The sequence below is a fragment of the Oryzias latipes genome, chromosome 6 (assembly GCF_053564925.1).
Source record: "Oryzias latipes strain Hd-rR chromosome 6, Olatipes_Hd-rR_3.1".
Lineage (NCBI taxonomy): Eukaryota > Metazoa > Chordata > Actinopteri > Beloniformes > Adrianichthyidae > Oryzias > Oryzias latipes.
The window spans coordinates 26,021,656-26,041,196 of NC_136242.1; the positions used below are offsets into that span (position 1 = coordinate 26,021,656).

The following is a 19,541-nucleotide window of genomic DNA, read 5'->3' on the forward strand; positions in this document are numbered from 1 at the left end:
ATTTCTTACATCAGGGGACAAAAACTACAGATGGTGTTAGAAGCCTTTGTAAATGATTACCAGAGTTGATGAGACTCATGCTGTCATTCACATTATCTCATTCCCAAGTTTGTTCAACCATTGTGGTCAGGATTTCCTCTGGTCTCCCCTGTTTCCCTCTTTATCAGCACTTTTCCCTTCAGACAGCCAGCAAACAGAATGCTCTTTCTGCTATGTTGCTGTAAAAATGTACCCCATAAACTTCCTCATTTTCCTCTTCCTTCAGAAACATTGATGAAATCATCTTGATTCATTTGCTTTCTTCACCGGTCTTTAACCACCGGTTTTCTTAAGGAAGGCACACCCCAGAAAAAAAAAAGCAGCCACATGCAGAGGCTTTTCACTGCGCAGACCAACAGTACAGATGACACAGGGCATTCCATTTACATATACAGTATGCTTAAACTACTCCATCCATCTGGCTCTCTCTGATGTCCCAGCACCCAAACAGAAAAGGGGCCTTTGCTTTGTTGCTGTTGCTAAGCCGGGCCTTTTGAAGAAGTCCAGTCATGCTCTCATGATGCCAGAAAATCTCACGAAGGCTGAGACACAGCAGGGTGAGGCTGAGCTTGAAAAGTACAAAACAAGGTGAAGACCTAAACAACCGCTTTCACGTCCTCTGAGATGTTTGTAAAAGTTGTGTAACCCTTGTGCTATCCTAGGCATTTTAACATTGGGAGTTGGGTCATCTAGACCCACTAGACAGTGCGCTGAACCTTTTTTCTTCAATGATTTGTGATCTTCACTGGTGTTAATGGATTACATGAAATCTTTCCACCTTTATCCACCTTTGTCACGGTAGGGAGAACACGTCGATGTGAGGGTGGGGTCATCTAAGATAGCACAAGGGTTAAATTATTTATTTTTTTATGTTTTTTTGGGGGGGTAGCTTTAATAATGTTTAAACCTAATAAATTACACAGAAAATCAGAATTTTAGTGAGTAGGAAAGAATGTTTAACTTAATTTACCTCTGTACACATGTCTGGTCTCTCCCTTTCCATTGACGACACACTCCAATCATCTTTTCATCCATTTCAAAAGTGTTCCCAGTGGTCTTTTAGTTATCATTGTGTGAATTTTAGCCAAAGTGAAAAATGAAATAAAAACTTGTGTTGTTTTCTAGGACATAGTTTATCCTGAGTGGCAGGATTTCATTCGAAATCGCCTCTGAGTTCTGGGCGGGACTGTTGGTGCCCCCAACCTAAAATTACCGGTACAACAAATATGGCGAACAATGTTGGAGCTATCCAGCTGTACAGCTTTGAGCCAGATTCCAGTTCAAACAAGGAAAAGTAATCGTCTACAGGTGGACAATTTAGAATGGAGCGGGGCAGGGAGCTTATCACCTGCTGATTTTAGATTTTACATTATAACTATAAAGCTTTTGTCAACAATATTTTTTTTTCTGTTCCAGATTCATTTGAATAAAGAAATATTCAGAATTGCAATTTTGAGTTTTATTTTCTTAATATATGTCCTCAATCATCAGAAAACTGTTCAAGAATCCTAAAAACACCATTTTCATGGAAGTGGATCTTTAACACATTTTGTAAATGGACAATAACGAATGGTATAATGACTTTTCAGGCTGTGCTACACACACAAAAAAAGGCACATCTTGAAATCTCCTCTGCCCATGTTCCAAGGACGCCCGCATTCAGAGACATGAGGAATGCTGGGAAAGTTCCGTTAGTTAGCCATTACCACAAGCGTTTCTGATGACGGCACATGTCTGCTCTTACTGAGAAACTGTCATGGAATCTTCCTTTTTCACGGCTGACTCAGCATCTTAATGTCTAACTCACTGCTACTCCAATTTACTTTGCATTCTGTAGAGAAAGTTCAAACTTCATTGTTTTTTTCTGAACTTTTTTGACGTAAATCAAAAGTGTGCTGAGTAAAATAATTGACATTTTTAGTCAGACAAGCCTATAAACATGATAGGTTCAAACATGATGTAGATAATGTTTGTTTGACTTTAGTGGAAGGGCCTGCCTGTATTGAAAGAGTTGGTCCGTTTTTAACCCTGTATGTGATGTTTATGACCAGGTGTGGACTTATCTATCACAATGTTAATCATTTACACGGCCCCTGACTCCACAGCGAGTTTGTTTTTCAGAGACAGCAGAGGCAGAAATTGGAGCTTTCCAACACTTGTAATGCTCAGTATTTTTTCCTGTTGTCTTTTTAGACATTCATTATGATACAACAGTATTGCATCAACGGAAAATTGCCATTAACATTGCTGTTTGTTTAAGCCGTTTCTATGGTGTCTCTAAGGAAATGGTTGAAACAGGAAGTTACTTTTTTTTTGGAAGGCAGGAGAAAGAGTGTAAATGTGACCTCTTTAATCTTTCCTTTTGACTTAGGCGACGGTTTTGAAATCCTTGTATTCAAAGAACAAACAGAGTAGAACCTCAGCTCCTGTGGTCTCCCGAAGGTGTTCATGAAAGTTCAGATGGTTAAAGCAGTTTCTATTCTGGTGGGTGTTTTTCTTTTTCTATTTTTTTGTTTTCGCTTTACCAACTGAACACAACATCTGTCATTCTAGTAAAAACAACAGTGTCTGAAGATAAAGATGGCTCATAAAACAAAAGTAATCACACCAGAATTAATGCTGCAAGAGTTGTTTAAAGGTTTAGCAGCTCTTTCACCAACACAGAAACCAGTTTAAGTCCCATTAGTCGTCACACAACTAGGTGTGTGAAATTTAATCTCTGCATTTGACCCTCTGGGAGTGTGGTGAGCTGCAGACACAGCCAGGCTGTGGTTTAACCCCACAATCCAACACCTTAGTGCTGAGTGTCAAGCAGGGAGGCATTTGGTCCATTTTTGGTGTAAAAATGAAATTTCTCCACAGAATGCATGTCTTTGGCATGACCTGGCTAGGATTTGAACTCATGACCTTCCAGTCTCAGGGTGGACACTTTACCACAAGGCCACTGAGTTTATTTTTTTTAAAAAGTAGATCCTGTTTTCTGTCACTTTTGAATAGCATCTACTTGTAGATCAGATTTTTCCAAATTTGAATCATTATTTTATAAATATATTTTCTGCATACTAAGATATCCAATTATATCACAGCTATCTGATCAGGATAAAACCTGTAAAATATTGATTTTACATTTGCTTTTTTCCTTTTCAGTAAAACTATTTTAACCTCTTGACACCTGAATTATTTCCAGCTATTAAAAAAAAACACTTAGGCTTTTGCTTTCACGTAAATCCTAAATTAAGGTAATAATGAACCTGAAGCAGTTTAATGCCTATTTACATTAATAGGCATCAAGGGGTTAACTCTAACAGCTGAACTTAAAAAAAAGTTTGTTTGGATCTGCTTGATCCAGGTCACTCTTTATTAGAGTGGTGTTCCCATGACTACCAAGTAACTGTCCTTATGGCTGTTTGCAGGGAAGTCACAGAATTACAAGCTTTCTAGTCATACTTTTTTAATCACAGTTGTTTCTTTCAGAATGGTCTTGAACAATCACATGCAAACAGCACATGATATGTTGTTGCTTGGGGGGGGGGGGGTTGCAGAAACCTGAGCAGGCTTCAATCCATCAACTGATAAAGTGAGAGTAGAAACAGGCTTATCGTGATGGAAAATGAAACTCTCACTGTTGAGATAACATGGCTGAGTTAGAAAGGCAAAAGTAATACATTTCTTTTTGTTTTAGCACTATAAAATAATTGGACCTGATTAATCAATATGATCATATCCATGAGTATTGTTATGGAAGACATGAATAGAATGTTTGGGTCTTTGCATGACTTCTTCTGATAGGTTATAAAGTTTAAAATCGAGAAAATAAAAGAGAAAAAGTAAAAAAAAACAAAGTACTAAAAGGTCAGATGGGCTGCCATAACTGTCATCAGCGAAAAAAAGGAAGTGGGGTGGGCATGAGGCAGAGTGCAAATAAGATTAGGCAGGAAGAAGACGAGAAGAGATGATCTGTAGGCAGATGAAAAAGAGAAGAAAAGTGTGCAGGAGGGGAAATAACTAAGCAGTGCTTGATTTGGGGCGGGCAAGGAGGTGGGGCAAGTGTGGGAGAGGCAGAAGGGTGTGTGCTCACAGGAAGCACTCTTCCTCATCTGTACACGCTACCAGCTTGTGTTTTTCTGCAGCAAAGAGAATAGAAAAGTTAGATCCGGGAGAGTTGAATCTCAATCAGCAACTTTCACACAAACTTAACGTTTTTTTCTTTATTTCTGTTGCATCTATTTTTTTTCTGTTTTGTCTTGCTCCTTTATTCACACACACACACACACACACACACATCAGCTGCCACTCTGCTTATTGGGAAAGGAAGACCAGTGCAGAGCAGAACTGTTTCACACCTTTCGCCGCAGCTGCTCTCCCTGCCGTCTCCAGGAGCTTTGTTCAAGATGTGGACTTTTCTATTCGGGGTCACCTTTGGATTACTGGCCTCCTGTAGTTTTGCTGAACTTGAAGGTGAGATTACTTTGCCTTCATCCGTGTCTCTTTGTGTTCAATTTTGTGTGTATTATTTATTACTCTGTGGAAAATGTGATTTTTTTCATTTAAATCTCAGAGCTGGAATGTTTTGCCGTCTTTAATAGTACAGTTCACATAACAGAACCGGTAAAAAACGGGCAGACTGTGGTTGTGGAAAGGATGAGTGAATGCCAGCAAGGGAGCATGTGCTACACCAGCACAGACAGGCTTATGTCTGGCAGTCTGAGATGCCTCACAGACACAAAGAGCACAGGCGTTCTTGCTTATTCTTCTGTCTCATTCACACTTTTAACTTTTTCGATCAATAATTTCGATAATGTCTGCAGATTTGACAAAGGTTACCTAAGTTCAGAGGGATTTTCTTCCTTTATTTATTTCTTTTTTATGTCATGCTTTGAAACAAAGGATGCTCCAAGGTTTTGATTGGATTTGTTGCTTGCAGCGATACCTCTCTAGAGGTAAAATTATTTTAGAATCAGGCAGATCAAGGGCTTGTCTGCTTCGGTCCCTGAGGATCTAGTGGTCTGCTTGTTCATAAAGACTCCCCTCTGGCAACGTACCAAAGAACAGTCAGCATGTAGCTATAAATCAGACTGGGATTAAACAGGGAAAAATAGGAAAAGGCTATCAATACAGCTTAGGTGCACTCCATGAAGGAGAAAAGAGAGGAGGAGAACTGTTATATTCCTTTTGGTGACTCAAACTATATTTGTCACTGGTAAGTCTTACTGTGAACTAAAATGATTGTTGTGTGTGTGCATCATACATATGTGTTTACAGTATATTTAATTCAAGTTAACATGAAAAGCATCACCTGGGGGCTGGCCAGACCACCAACTGAACCAATTAGATACTCACAGAACACTGTACAAAAAAAATAGCCTTAAAGAAAAAAAGACGAATTAACCTATTAATAGCGCCAACAGAAAGTTTTTTACGCTTGCAAATGTTTATTCAGTTGTTGACTATAGACTTTATAATATTTTCATTTATAAAAGTCACATTGTTGGACCACTAGAACAAAGAAGAGGTTTATTCATGTATGTTATAAAAACCTTTTTTACTTTTCCTCATTGAATTCACCAAAGTAAATAAAACTCAACTACAGATCATAAAGACCCTAAAACACCAAAAAGCTTTAAAAGACCTATAAAACGTTGCTCTTATCTGTTCCTCTTAGTGTTACAAAGCTTACGGTCACTTTTTATCTAAGGAGATAAGAGACTTACAGAAATGTTACCACAGTAACCTCTTTCCCTTTTTTCTACTTCTCCAAACGTAGTCTTCTTGGCTTGTTTGGTTTCGGCCTCAGTTTGGGGTCGTGTTTCATGGTGAAGGATTGTTTGAGGGCCCAAGGACATGATCTTGACAAAGAGGAGCTTGTGCCTGCAAGGGCACCAAGTACTGCTGAACACATGCTTAAACCCTCCAACTGTAGCGCCAACATACAGCAGCTAAACAAATTCTTTACGGCAGATAACGATGCTCTTCTTATTCATGAGGACCACTTGCCTTATGAATAAAATGTTGGGATTAAGAAAAAATGGAGCAATAGCAGCTTCATAAAGAATCTAATCGTGGTGATTAAGTGTTTTACTTTTGTTCTTTGTTTTGGTCATGTTCTGTTTTTCCTCTGTCGGTCACACCAGGTTTGAGTTGCCAATCATCCACAGCTGTCTTGATTTCAGTTCATTGTCCTCAGTAAGTTTATATAAGGGACTGGCTCTCAGATCATCTGCTTTTTCACTCTTATGTTGCTCCCATGGTTTTGTCATGTTTATTTTTATTTATTAGAATATTAGGTTTCACCTATCTAACTGGTCTCCTGCTTTATCCATGGGTTCCTGACACTATTACCATTATCTGTCAACAAATGCATGCCTACACACCTTCCTTTTTATCAAATAAATGTGTTTCACAGCTATTTGTTGAGCACACGAACATACACCAATAGACAGTGTTGATTAAATGATTTCTATTTCTGGAACATTATCACAAAAATGTTTCTAAAATACCTTTCAATAAATAAAACCCATTTGAGCCTGATGTAGTATTACTCCAGAGTCTGTTTCAGCTTCACAGATCATTTTAGTCCAAAGTTCATGGGTTTATTCAACAGCTTCATCACTTTCAGGAGTAACAAACTGAGCCCTGCCTTGTCTATGGGCTCCTCCCAATGTATTTTTTTTTTAAGAAAACCATATATCTGCACTCAATGAACTCCACTGCATTGCATGTAAAATAACAATCTGTACATTTGATTAGTTTTTAATTTCCAATTTGTCTCATTTCCAAACTTAACTTTATGTGCCACATGGAGACCTATAATCTATTATTTTTTGTTAACTAAAGCATTGATATCAGATTTAAATTTTTGTGTTGTTTTCCTAAACTGATGTGCATTAAAACCTACTCAAATATGACTGCCCAGCAAAAACATGACAATCAGAAAGATACTTCCTGCACTAAAAAGATATTTATTTCTAAAATCTGTTCAGTGGCATACAATAATTTATGCCTTTAGACAGCTTCCCAAGCTTCCCGAAAACCACTGAGATTCAGTCTGCAAAAAATGCCCGCAAAAATAAAGTTGATTGATGTTATATTTTGATTTATCTATTTTATCACAAATGAATTATTTGAATAAACTGAAAATATTTAGTAGTTTAAGAAGATTTAGTTGGTGGTTGCCAAAGAGAAGCTCAGTAAACCACATTGTTCCTTCCTTTCCATCAACCTGGTGAAGATCTGATTAATGCAGGTCACTAAAGGAAAGTGGGAGGTTCAAACAGCAAGGTTCACAGAACTAGCTAGTTAACTGTGGCCAACGAGATGTAATGGATATGACGGAACACAGAGTGTACTGTGTTCAAGCATGGCGTTTCTAACTTTGTGGTATTTTCTGAGGACTTAAACGAAAACATTTTCAATTAAGCGTGTCTGGGAACGACTCAAAAGAGTAGATAAAAGGATAAAAATAACACCTTTTCTTGCCATGGCTAGATCAGCATTTAAAGTGTATACAGTCTTGATGTGGCAGTCTGTCTGAGCAGCACTGAAAGTGTAGGAAAACAGGCCAAAAAAATAAAAATAAAAGGTAATGAGACAAAGTGGGAATTGCATGAAAAGACCCTGGCTTGTCAGCTACTTCTAATGCAGCAGGAGGTTTTGGCAAACTTCTCCTTAAGAGCTGCCCTTCTCCCCGTCTTTGCAGCCAGGCTTTGGGGTCTCCTTGGTTTCAGCTCCAGGTGACAGTGGAGCTTTTGGAGGAGCCTGGGCACTGGCATCACAGGCTTCCAGAGTTTATAAAGATACTCATGGTCATTCTCTGTGAATACTGATTCGAACTCCTCTGATTCATGTCAGCTTTTGTTTTCGTCCACTCATTTTGAGCTGTACTCCCTTTGATCCCTCCACTCAAACTCAACTCCCTCCACTGTCATGCATGAGGCAGACAGCCAGCGCGGATCCCTGGTGGTGTCTCTAAGGGACCATCAACAAAACAAGTTCATGATATGGCAAAGATTTTAGATCAAACACGAGACTAAATGCTTTGCAAAAAGGAATAAATTACAATGAAACATTTCCTCATGTTGTGTTTAAACAATCTTATTTATTTTGCAACGTTTTCATAAGAAAAATTGTTTTAAGATAATATTATGATATTTTTTTCAAACGCTTCCAAACCATGTTGACATTATGATCCCAAGTATGTGCCAAATTATGGCGCCGACATACCAACACCTCACACACCAATTTATTTTGCTATCATATATGCTGAGTATTTTATATGAATCCTTATATTACAATTTCTGAGGTTGGCATATGATTTCTGGCAAAATATTTTCAATAGCTGACATGTGACCTAACGAGTCAAAACAGAAGCCGAATGGTAGCACTGTCATCTCAACATCAGACACATAATACAGATTTTTTGATTTCGGCTAAAAACGGCATAAGACACTTTGAATTGCAGTCATGTACGACGGACAGCTTGCAGATAGCTTAGCTCATTTTCTTCATCCTTAGGTGATGATCCAAGTGGGTTGTCACAATACTGACAAAGCTGGGGCGCTACAAAAAAGGTCAAACATAAGAGGAGCAATCTTTGGCAAATAGCTGGAGGAAGGAAGCACATAATAGAGTCCTTCAGATATTGAAATCAATTCAATTCAATTTTATTTGTATAGCCCAACTCAAAAGGGAACTACTAAATGGAACTAATTAAACAGACTAAACTAAACTGGGCATCCCTGCCCTTAGACCCCCCCTTCGCGGTAAGGAAAAACTCCTAAAAAAACGGATTCCAGTAAAAACGAAGAAACCTCAGGGGTGCCCACATGAAGGAGGGATCCTCCCCCAGGACAGACAGGCGATGTACCAGAACTCATAGAGAAGAATTAGCTCATCTAACCCTACAACTACATATTTAAAGTCCAGCAGACGAGCTTCATCCAGATGGAGTTGGGGGGACGGCCGGGGGCACAAGTCGAGCTGGAGACAGGATCCACAGCCACTCCCCTCCTGGGGAGTGGGAAAGAGGGACAGCACATGAATCACACTGCACCAAACAGAGGCATTGAGAACTAAATGATGAGTAATAATCAAGAATAGAGAAGAGAAGGAGGGTAGAAGTAGATGAGAAAAGAGGACAGAACCCCAGTGCACCATGGCTACCCCAGCTTCAAAATTACAAGCAGCCTACTAACAACTAATTGTAATTGTTATTAAGTTTAATTTAAACACATTGACATTAAGTTAAATAATCTCTGAATACTAGCTAGTCTGACAATAAGCCTGTCCAAGAAGAAATATTTTGAGTCTAACTTTAAATGTAGAAACTGTGTCAGCCTCTCTTACATGAGCTGGGAGCTTGTTCCATAAAACAGGGGCTTGATGACTAAAGGCTCTACCTCCAATTGTACTTTAATTCTTGGAACCACAAACAGTCCTGCATTTTGGGAGCAAAGTGTTCTATTTGGATGGTAAGTCACTATGAGGTCTTTGATATAGGATGAGGCCATACCATGTAAGGCCTTGTAGGTTAACAGGAGGATCTTGAACTTGATTCTGGATTTTTTAAATAAAGGGGAGGCTTGATATTGGTCTATAGTTGGCCAGGTTGTTAGGATCTAAACTGGGCTTTTTCAGAAGAGGTTTAACAACTGCATATTTAAAAGACTGTGGCACATAACCTGTTTCCAGAGAGGTATGCATTATCGTTAGTATGGAATCATTAATTAGGGGGAAGGTTTCTTTAACCCTTGTGCTATCTTAGATGACCCCACCCTTACTTTGATATGTTATTCCTACCATGGCAAAGGTGGATAAAGGTGGAAAGATTTCATGTAATCCATGGACACCAGTAAAGATCACAAATCATTGAAAGAAAACGGTTCAGAGCACTGTCTAGTGGGTCTAAATGACCCAACTCCCAATGTTAAAGTGCCTAGGATAGCGCAAGGGTTAAAAAGTCTAATGGGAATTGGGTCTAACAAACAAGTTGAGGATTTTGAGGACTAAATAACTGATGTTATGAAGCAGTTATGAAGCAGTGAAGCAGTCTAAAATTAGACTGCTTCACTGCTACTCTGTTACTCTAATATTACAGAGGTTTCTATGGATGCCTTCACTTCTACCACTTCAGCCTGCTCTGGGCTGATAGTAGGAATAACTTGATTCAACTTGTGTCTAATATTTGAGATTTTACTATAGAAAAATGTAAGAAAATCATCAGAGCTGAGAGAAACAGGAATATATGGTTCTACTGAGCTCTGACTGCGAGTTAATCTAGCAATAGTGCTAAAAAGAAATCTTGGATTATTTCCATTCTCTGATATAAAGGTTGAATAGTACTGGATTCTAGCTCTACGCAGAACTTGTTTATAATTTAATAGGCTATGTTTCCAGGTATTCAGAGACTGCTCTGAACCGGAGCGGCGCCATTCTCTTTCCTACTTACGGGTTACTTGTTTAAGAGATTGGTTTCAGCGTTAAACCACTGTGCTACTCAGTGTTGTCGATCAAGTTTAGGTTTCAGGGGGGCGACAACATCAAGTGTACTCCTGAGGGCTTGTAAGGCATCATTAACAAACAGGTCATTTATTCTAGGACTGATGCTATGGGAGCTGGACTCAGAATCCTCAGAATGTTACTAAGTATTGGTTGAACTCTGAGTTTAAACTCAGACACAGAACGGTCAGATAGGTTCTTTTAAGTTGTTTCTTATTCACTGGGGCAGTAGCATGTTCTAATGTAAACTGGAAGGTAATCAGAAAGTGATCAGAAATGATGGGGTTATGAGGAAGGACACTCAGCTGGCCAATCTATGTACCATGGGTATACAAGGTCCAGGGTGTGCTTGTGACAGTGAGTGGGTTCATTTACATTTTGGGTGAAACCAACATGATCTAATAAAGCTGCAAAGGCATTTCCTAAACAGTCACTGGGGTCATCAACATGAATATTTAAATCCCCTAATATTATAATTTGATCAGAATCTAAAATAGTAGTTGATAGGACATCGGAAAACTCAGTTAAAAATTCTGAATACGGGCCGGGGGGTGATAAATAGTTACGAATAAAACAGGTTTTCGAGTCTTCCTGTTTGGGTTTGGGTGAATATGATGCTTTCAAAAGAGTTATAAACATGAGTAATTTTTAGGGCTGAGGAGTAAGCTAGACTGTGATATTACTGCCAAACCACCTCCTTTCCCTGAAATCCTGGATTTCTGATAGTTATTATAACTTGGGGGGTTGCTTCATTCAGTCTAACATAGTCATCCTGTTGGAGCCATGTTTCTGTTAAGGCTAGTAGATTAAGTTTGTTATCATTGATTAACTAAGTTCCTCTTAATTGACTAAGAGGGACTTGGAGGAAATGGATCGAATGTTTAATAAACCACATTTAATGACATCCTAATTCTGCTTGTGAGTACTGCTGTCTGTCACTTCAAGGTTTCTGTGACGCGCTCCTTTTACTTGTCTTTCAGCACATAAGCTAAAGCTAGGACCTGCTTGACTTTCCCTGCATGGGTTTTGCACCAGCACTAACCCTAAGGGAGGCTCAGAGGAGCGTTTTACACTGCTGCTCTGCGCCCGGGTCTCGTCTCTGGGTTGTCAGGTTGATCGACTAAGGCTAGCAGAAATATTTCTAGAAAGAAGAGTGGCACCGACCAGAGTAGGATGGACGCCATCTCTCCGCATGAGACCAGGCTTTCCCCAAAATGCGCTCCAATTATCCACAAAAACAACGCCATTTTCTGGGCACCATCTGGCTAACCAGCGGTTAAGTGATGAAAAGCGGCTGTATATTTCATCACTGAATATGTTTGGCAGGGAACCAGAGAAAAATTACGGTGTCTGACATTGACTAAGCCAGTTTACACATTGAAGCTACGTTTAACTTAACCACCTTTGATTGTCTCCGTCGGGCATCATTACCGCCTGCGTGAATCACGACTCGATGGAACCTGGACTTACTCTGGGCTTAGATCCTAAGGTTCGCCTCGATGTCACCAACTCTGGCCCCCGGATAACACCTGACATGGCCGCTGGGAGCTCCACGTTTGTTACTACATTGTTTTTTTTTTTCAGTCAAGGATAACTCTTGACCAATGGGATGCATTTGGACTCGTTGGGTCACATAGTACGGAAGCTATTGAAAAATGTGGCCAGAATTCATATGCAGACATTTGACATTTTAATATAAAACTTTATATAGAATTTGTATCATGTATGATGGGAAAATAAAATGGTATGTCTGATGTTGGAGTGCCAGTGACACAATTTGGCACACATTTCATATCATTGGTCCATGTGGTTTGGGAGCAATTGAAAAAATGGCCAGACTTCATATGCGAACCTCTGGAACCTTAACATAAAAATTGATGTAAAATATGACTTTTACGTAACAACTTAAAGCTTTTTCCCACGCCAGTTTTTTTGTCTTTTCCTGATTCAACACGATTTGAATGAAGAAATAATTAGAAACACATTTTTATCTTTATTTTCTATATATATTTCCTCTGTCATAAGAAAAATGCTAAAAAAAAAACATGTCAAAAAAACGATTTTATTAGAGTGGGTCTTTAAGAACCGCTGTTAGGAAGAAGGTGAACTTCCTGCTTCTGCTAAATTGTAACTGTGATAGGCAGTATTATAAAAACCTTTAACACAGCTAATCTAAAGTAATAAAAAAATTAAAGTCAACTTTGTAACTAGATCTTCATTTTTAAGAGTTTTTTGTTGTTGTGTATCTGTTAGTGTGTAGGTCAGGATATTGTGTCAAAAAGGTCATTGTGGCTAATAACTTGAGGAAAAAATAAATAAATAGTTGTATTAAAAATTGCATAAACTTGGATTTGTTTGTTTCATTTTTAGTTTAGTTCTTGTTAAATGAAAGTTGATATGACTTGTGAAATGATTTAACTATTCTTACTTAGTGGCACCTTTGTCAGAACTATTGGCACCCTGTTTTCAGTTCGGGGTTTTCAAAGGAAGGAAACAGGTGTTTGCTTTTCCTGTCTTTACTTATATATGCTTTTTTTTTTTTTTTTACAGAGACCTTTCACAACCTTTGCATTTGTCACAGCAGTGTCAGGATTTGGCATTGCATAGTTGTTTCTTTTTTCTTTTTTTCTATTTGATTAACAGGCACAGCATTTGCCTGCAGAATCTTTCACATCTCTGTGCGATATCCACCGCATAATATTTCCTGAGAAACTTTGGTGGCTTTCTCAGAAACAATCTTTCACTTCGAGATGCAGCTCTTTAGAATGTTGCAACAAAGCTCTACCTAACTATAAAAAGGGTAAATTATGTTTTTAAAAAACATATTTTTGCACAAACATGAGTTCATTTTAAGATCTTTTGGGGCCAAAATGATATTTAGCAAGAGTTGGAATATGACACTTTCTCTCAAGACTAAATTTTTTAGTGCATCTTTGAGTGCATCACTAATTATTTTAAAATTCAATTATTGTTTAAAATTCTCCATTACACACTAAAAATGGTAAATTAAACATGATATTTAAGGTTCTTCATGAGAAAAGTTTGGTTTCTTGTAGTTTTATTGCTGACAAAAACAGCTTTTGCCCACTATCTGCAGGTCAACTTTCAATGGTTTGGATAACCATTAACCCTGAGCACATTTTTTAAGTAGCAGCAAGACTTTACAGGCATCCTTTGCTTGAATTTTGAGACTGAGACGAACAGCTAATATAATTGTTGAAGCAAACTCGCGTTTTTGCGATGGATTCATCATTTCACTTGGTAAAAGGTACTTTATAGGTTGTCATTGGTTTAAGTTAGGCAACCTTTAACCATTTGGTCAAGTTTCTTACTGACCAAAACCATCAAGAGCTCCAAAACACCCATAAAATTCCCTTTATTTCAGTTTTTACAGCCAATAAGCAACTTTTTTCTAACATGTGGCTATTAGATATTACGATAATTGAGTTATAACAGTATTATTTTTCTTTATATAACAATTTTAATTTCCCTTATTTTTGGGAGCTGCATGTACAAGTTCCTTTCAAGAAAAAAGGGGGAATTTTGTCAAATAAGATCCTCCTGCTGCAGCAAAATACTCGAGTTACAAATGATAGAAAGTCAAGTCAAACGTGGCATTTTCTTTTTCCTCCTGTAACTATCAAATGTAAACTTGAAAACACCGGTGTACAAATTCAAATTTGCAGTTATATACTTTAAAAGCAAATTATGTGTGAAACAAGCTTAATCTAATAAGTCAGATAAAATTGATTTTCTAAAATTACTTCATTTTCTAAAACAAATGAACCAAAACTACAAACCCAATTATTCATTTAAATCGTTAGCAATTTTCATATAATAATCTGAGCTAAGGACATCAATGTAAAGGCAGACCTCTGCATTTGTCCCAACAGAGAATGACAACCAAGCCCACAGGAAAAATCAAAAACACAGATAGATTACAGAAAGATACAGAAAAGTAAAAACTATGATTTATGGTGACGTTTAAAGCCATTTGTGGACTTTTTTTGGTGCTTGCTAGCAAAAGGCCAACTTAATCCAGGTTTATGATCAGGAGTACCTCTTGAAATAGAGTCTCACTAAACACATCAGCAGTGCTTTCGATTTCCAGGTTGTATTTTTGTCAGGGTACGAGATTGAAAAATTGTGTATGTTTATTATGTCTGATGAACTAAAGATTTATTCATCACTGCAAAGTTTGACTTCATATTTATTTATTTTTTGTTTTCTTTGTTGTTGCAGTGACTTCTCGCTCTTGCAGCTATGCAGGCGTTTTTCTGGCTGAAGGAAAATCTCGCCACTCTCTAAGCTTCAAAGATGCTCAGAAGATGTGTGAACAGTTGGAGAGCTCCTTGGCAAGCAGACAGCAACTTGAGGTGGCTTATAATTTAACCATGCAAACCTGCAGGTGACATTTCAATCTTTTTTCCTATATTACTTGTGCATATTGTGTTTTTGTCATGATCTCTACACTGCATGTGGATATTTGTTAGCTGTGTAGAAGTCAAACTAACCAAATTATAACATGTTTTAGATGTTTTTCCCGCTCCTGTATAAATGGCAAATTAATGCTTGACGGGATTAAAACTGTTAACATAATATATTTCCCCATCAGGTACGGTTGGATTGACAATCAGAGCATTGCCATCCTCCGACACATGTCCCACGAAAACTGTGCAAAAAACATGACAGGCTTCATCATTAATTCCAAAGTGTCTCCTGAAGAGACGTACGACGTTTACTGCTATGATGAAAAAGGTGCTTTCCATATCATTGAATGAACTCTTGTATTTGACTCGTGCATGAAGTTCTAACACACATTTTCTTTGTTGACACTGCTTCTGCCTTCTTTTTTCTGGATTTTCTGGTTCTAGTTGGGTCAGATGAGCCTGAAATCAACTGCACACGAAAATTTCAATTAAGGAAAGAATTCCACTCGGATGCTCCAGGTATGTAAGGTTCACTTTCCCATTACTGTAATTTTATTAAAACAAAGTAGCTCCAGAACCTAAAGAAAGATGATGACTCAAAACTATTGGTGCCTGTTTCAACACAAATTGTAATAGGAATTTAGTAGAAAATGATGCTGATGGACCCCATTGTATTATAAAAAAACAATGTGGTCAGCTGTTAAAATTTTCCCTCTGTGTCTTCAATAACGACATTCTTTAAGCCTAAACGACATAACCTGAGGTGGAATGTGTACTGCAGATTGCCTACGCAGCTTAAATTTCCTCTAGCTGCAAAAAAATTCTACTTTTTTTTAAAATACAGAATGCTGCAATCAGGAAATGAGTCATTTTTGTGTTTTGTCATAATACTCTTATAAAGGCTGCTTTCTTATAACAACTGTGCTCCCATCTATCAGTGAATTCATATTTCTGCTGATCATAGTTCTCCTTTATGGCTATTATCACTGAAAAGGGCTTTTAAAACCGAAAATATTGTGTTTAAGTCAAAATCATGGGCCTCTTTTTAAGTCACAATGACCTCAGCAGAAATGCTTCTGTTCCTTGTTACTTTAAGAACCTATTATAAGTTTAAATAACATGCAGTTGAGGCCTTTTATGATAAATAATTATTGAACATTGAATGGGGTGGCTGTGGTTTATAAGATTTGGTGTGAAACAAAAATATTTGGTTGAAATGCAGTCTGAATACAGACCAAGCACAAGGTTAAGGACTCAAACTGGACCAAATTAAGCGGACTCAGTCCCGACCAAAGGGCCTTTCCATCCTGAATTTACCCTAAGACTCTGCTGGAGATGGGATTAGGCTTCTATTTATTGAACATTGCCACAATTTTGTCCATATACCTTTCAAAACCAGTTTTCCCCCTTTTTCTTAATACAGATGAGTCTACACCACAGCCAGGGGATCCAAATGAGGCACAAGACCTACCGATCCCTCCAAAATCACCAACAGAGGATGACTCTGAAAATAAAACGTCCACAGAAGCCTTTCAAAAGGAGGCCATGGACGAGAAGGCCGACATCACTACACAAGAGCCAGAAGGTTCCTTTGATTTTTCACATGAAGACAGCCTTCGGGGAGAAAATGACACCAACAGTGTGACTGACACCTACACTCCTGGGGAACTGGACCACACTGCTGGATCTGGGATGTCACCACCTGTCACTCAGAAGGAGGAAACTTCTACAGTGACCCCTGTTGGAAGGCCGGAAGACACACAGGAGAACAGTGATTCAGAACTGAATGGAGTGAAAACACAGGATAAAGGTTATTGCATTTATAGTATGACATTTTACCTTAGAAAAACATGACTTTCTGATAGTTATTCAATAACATAGAAACAGCTTTTATCTTTGAGTTATCCAAAAGCAAACTCAGGAACACGCATTGGAAAATAAACATTTTTTGGACTGTAATAAATCACACAACTTGTGATTTTATGACATAATCAATCGAAAAGGGAAAAAACTGCATAACATTGAGTTGTTCTTTTTAAAATATTTAAAATACATATTTTATCTTTAAAAAAAGGTGAAATGTCTTAGGTGTTTCATGTTGCCCCCTAGTGTCAAATAAAACACACTCAGAGCCTCATTTAAAATTAAATAAATAAGCTTGAACATTTGAAGATAAAGCAGTAAAATATTAACTTAGTTTAGTTAAAAACTTTTTACTTGACTTAAGGCCTTTTTAATAACATTTCTCGTTGTTTACTTGTGGCTTTACATCAAGAAACTGTGGGTAAGGGACGTTCTCTGCTGCCCGATGGCGCTGACGAAAAGAAGAGAGGAAATTCAGGTGAGAATTGTAATGTTTTTTTTGCATAAATCATTCTTAAGCGAAGTGCAATCACATTAAACAAAAATCTGTCCTTCAACTTGTCTGTTTAGACTGGCTGGTGGTTGTTGGAGTGATTGTGGGAGTCTCAGCCATTCTTCTTGTGTGTTTGGCCTTCGTAAAACGAAAAAGGTGAGAAGATCTACCTTTTAAAAGGTTTTGGCAAGCACTGTGAACTTTTTATTTCTGAAATTAACAGCTTTGCATTAATAGGAAGCAGCAATAATGTATACATTGAGTGTGTCATTACAGCTTCTGCAGCAGGCAAAAAACCCTCATGATCACATCCAAAGATGGCAGTGAGGGCAACGGGGCAGCAACAGCAGCAGCCTCGGTGGCTTCCAGCTCTCTCAACCAGGACAGAGACCAGGAAATGGTGACACTCATGAACAAAGAGACGCTTCAGGAGAACGGTAACACTGAGGAGTTCACTGTCATCAAGCTAGAGGAGTCGCCAGATAAAGACAAGCAGGCGTGAGGGTTGGAGGTGGTGGAAGGTGCAGGCACGGTGGCAGACAAATCAGGACTGAAGCTCTAAACTTGAGGTTTTAAATTGCTTTTGGTTCCCAGCCCTGAATGCACGATGAGTAAGAGTGAGTCTGTTGTACTTTCAGTGTTTGCCTAATGCAGGCTGAACATCTGGAATTAAAGATGTTGCTTCTTTACTGGATCTGATCAAATCAGCAAGGGCAACACTTTAAAAAAAATAAAAATCTACTTTCTGAGTTTGAAAAAAAAAATCATATCTGTTTAATAAATGTATTATTATTTGCATTAGGTAGACAGCTATATGGTAAGATGAAGGTTAATTTACAAACAACACGTTTGTTACACCTTTGAAAGTTTTTATTATTTCATGAATTTAGTGGATTTTTTTTATTATTTTTCCACACCATCTGGGAACTAATCAGTTAGATTTTTTTAAAAATATATATATTTGACTCCAAATTCTCAACAATCATGCTAATTAATGTGCTGTTTTGTTTTATATATTTTTGGTTTAATCTGTGTAAATTCCAGAGTTTGCCTTCAGACTCAGTTTTTTAATTTTTCAAAAGAAAACCTACAAACATCACTATCACATGTAATGTAATTTTAACTCTTGTTCTCTGTATATAACGGTTAAAATGTAGTTTTTTGTCATTTTTGTTATAGGAAGGACACCTTTTTTTTTTAAACAAAGGAAGATTGATTTGTTTTCTGCATTTATTTTGAAAAGGTTAAAGTGTAAAGTGTGCTGCATTAATAAACCTGCTGTATAGTTTTCACAATTCTTCTTTTAAAAACTATACAACAAATACGTTCATATTTTAGTGGGTTGTGAATATTCAACAGATAACATCCTGAAAATAAAAATATGGTAAGGATCTTCATCTGATCTGTAGAGAGAGAGAAAAGTGAAAAAAAAAGGATACATAGAGATGAAGAAACATCTTTTGCACATGAATCATTCCTTGGTGAGAGTAAAGTGTTTGACATGTAAGTGAAGAACAGTTACTTCTGGGTTCCAGAAGACTGTTTGTATTGTCAAAAGGCTTCTATGTGAGAAAGAACATGTGACAGCAGTGTCTGTATGACTGCGTGCGAGTGTCAGCGAAGGGAATGAATTCAGTTTGTGTAATTTTGTGTACAACTTGCTCTTCGTGTTTAAACACGTTTTTAAGAAAAAAAAAACTGCATTAACTCTCCGGCTTTGATAAATTGTACACTGTGTCATGCGTTCCGCCATTCTGTCATCACATATCCTATGTATTTCTTGTACGTTTTAATTTTTTTTCTTTTCTTAAAAAATATAAACTAGCTTTTTGCCTTGCAGAAAAACACAGATTGTAGTAGTGTAGTCAGGTTTGATTATGCATTCATTAACAAAGAGAGGTTGCTGAAAAGAATTTGTAAACTCATGACAAAAATAAATGTGTACAGACAAAGCCGTGCTGCAGCGCCGTGTGCCCTCTGTGATTACTGTGTAAGTGTGAGGAGAATGGGAGTAAATGAATGGGATGACAGGCAAAGCGAGCAGTTACACTGCCTTCCCATTAGGAGGAAGCGAGGTTTCTATGGCGCCCGGTTGGGATGCAAGAACATGCAAACACAGGAAACAATGAATAAGCCAAAGAGGGCCATTTCGAAAGATGCGGACGGCATCGTTCTGCAATTAACATGCGTGCAATGTCATCAAGCTGACAAAACAAGACAAA

General features: G+C 37.8%; 1 protein-coding gene across 1 annotated transcript; it reads left to right on the plus strand.

The window, feature by feature from the left end:
* Positions 1 to 4,122: 4,122 nt before the first annotated feature.
* Positions 4,123 to 19,271, plus strand: cd44b (CD44 molecule (IN blood group) b). Its single transcript, XM_004070101.5, has 8 exons — positions 4,123 to 4,497; positions 14,776 to 14,941; positions 15,149 to 15,291; positions 15,408 to 15,482; positions 16,387 to 16,773; positions 17,239 to 17,304; positions 17,397 to 17,475; positions 17,596 to 19,271. The coding sequence occupies exons 1-8, from the start codon at positions 4,431 to 4,433 to the stop codon at positions 17,819 to 17,821; spliced, it is 1,209 nt and encodes a 402-aa protein (XP_004070149.1). The 5' UTR covers positions 4,123 to 4,430; the 3' UTR covers positions 17,822 to 19,271.
* The last annotated feature ends 270 nt before the right edge of the window (positions 19,272 to 19,541 follow it).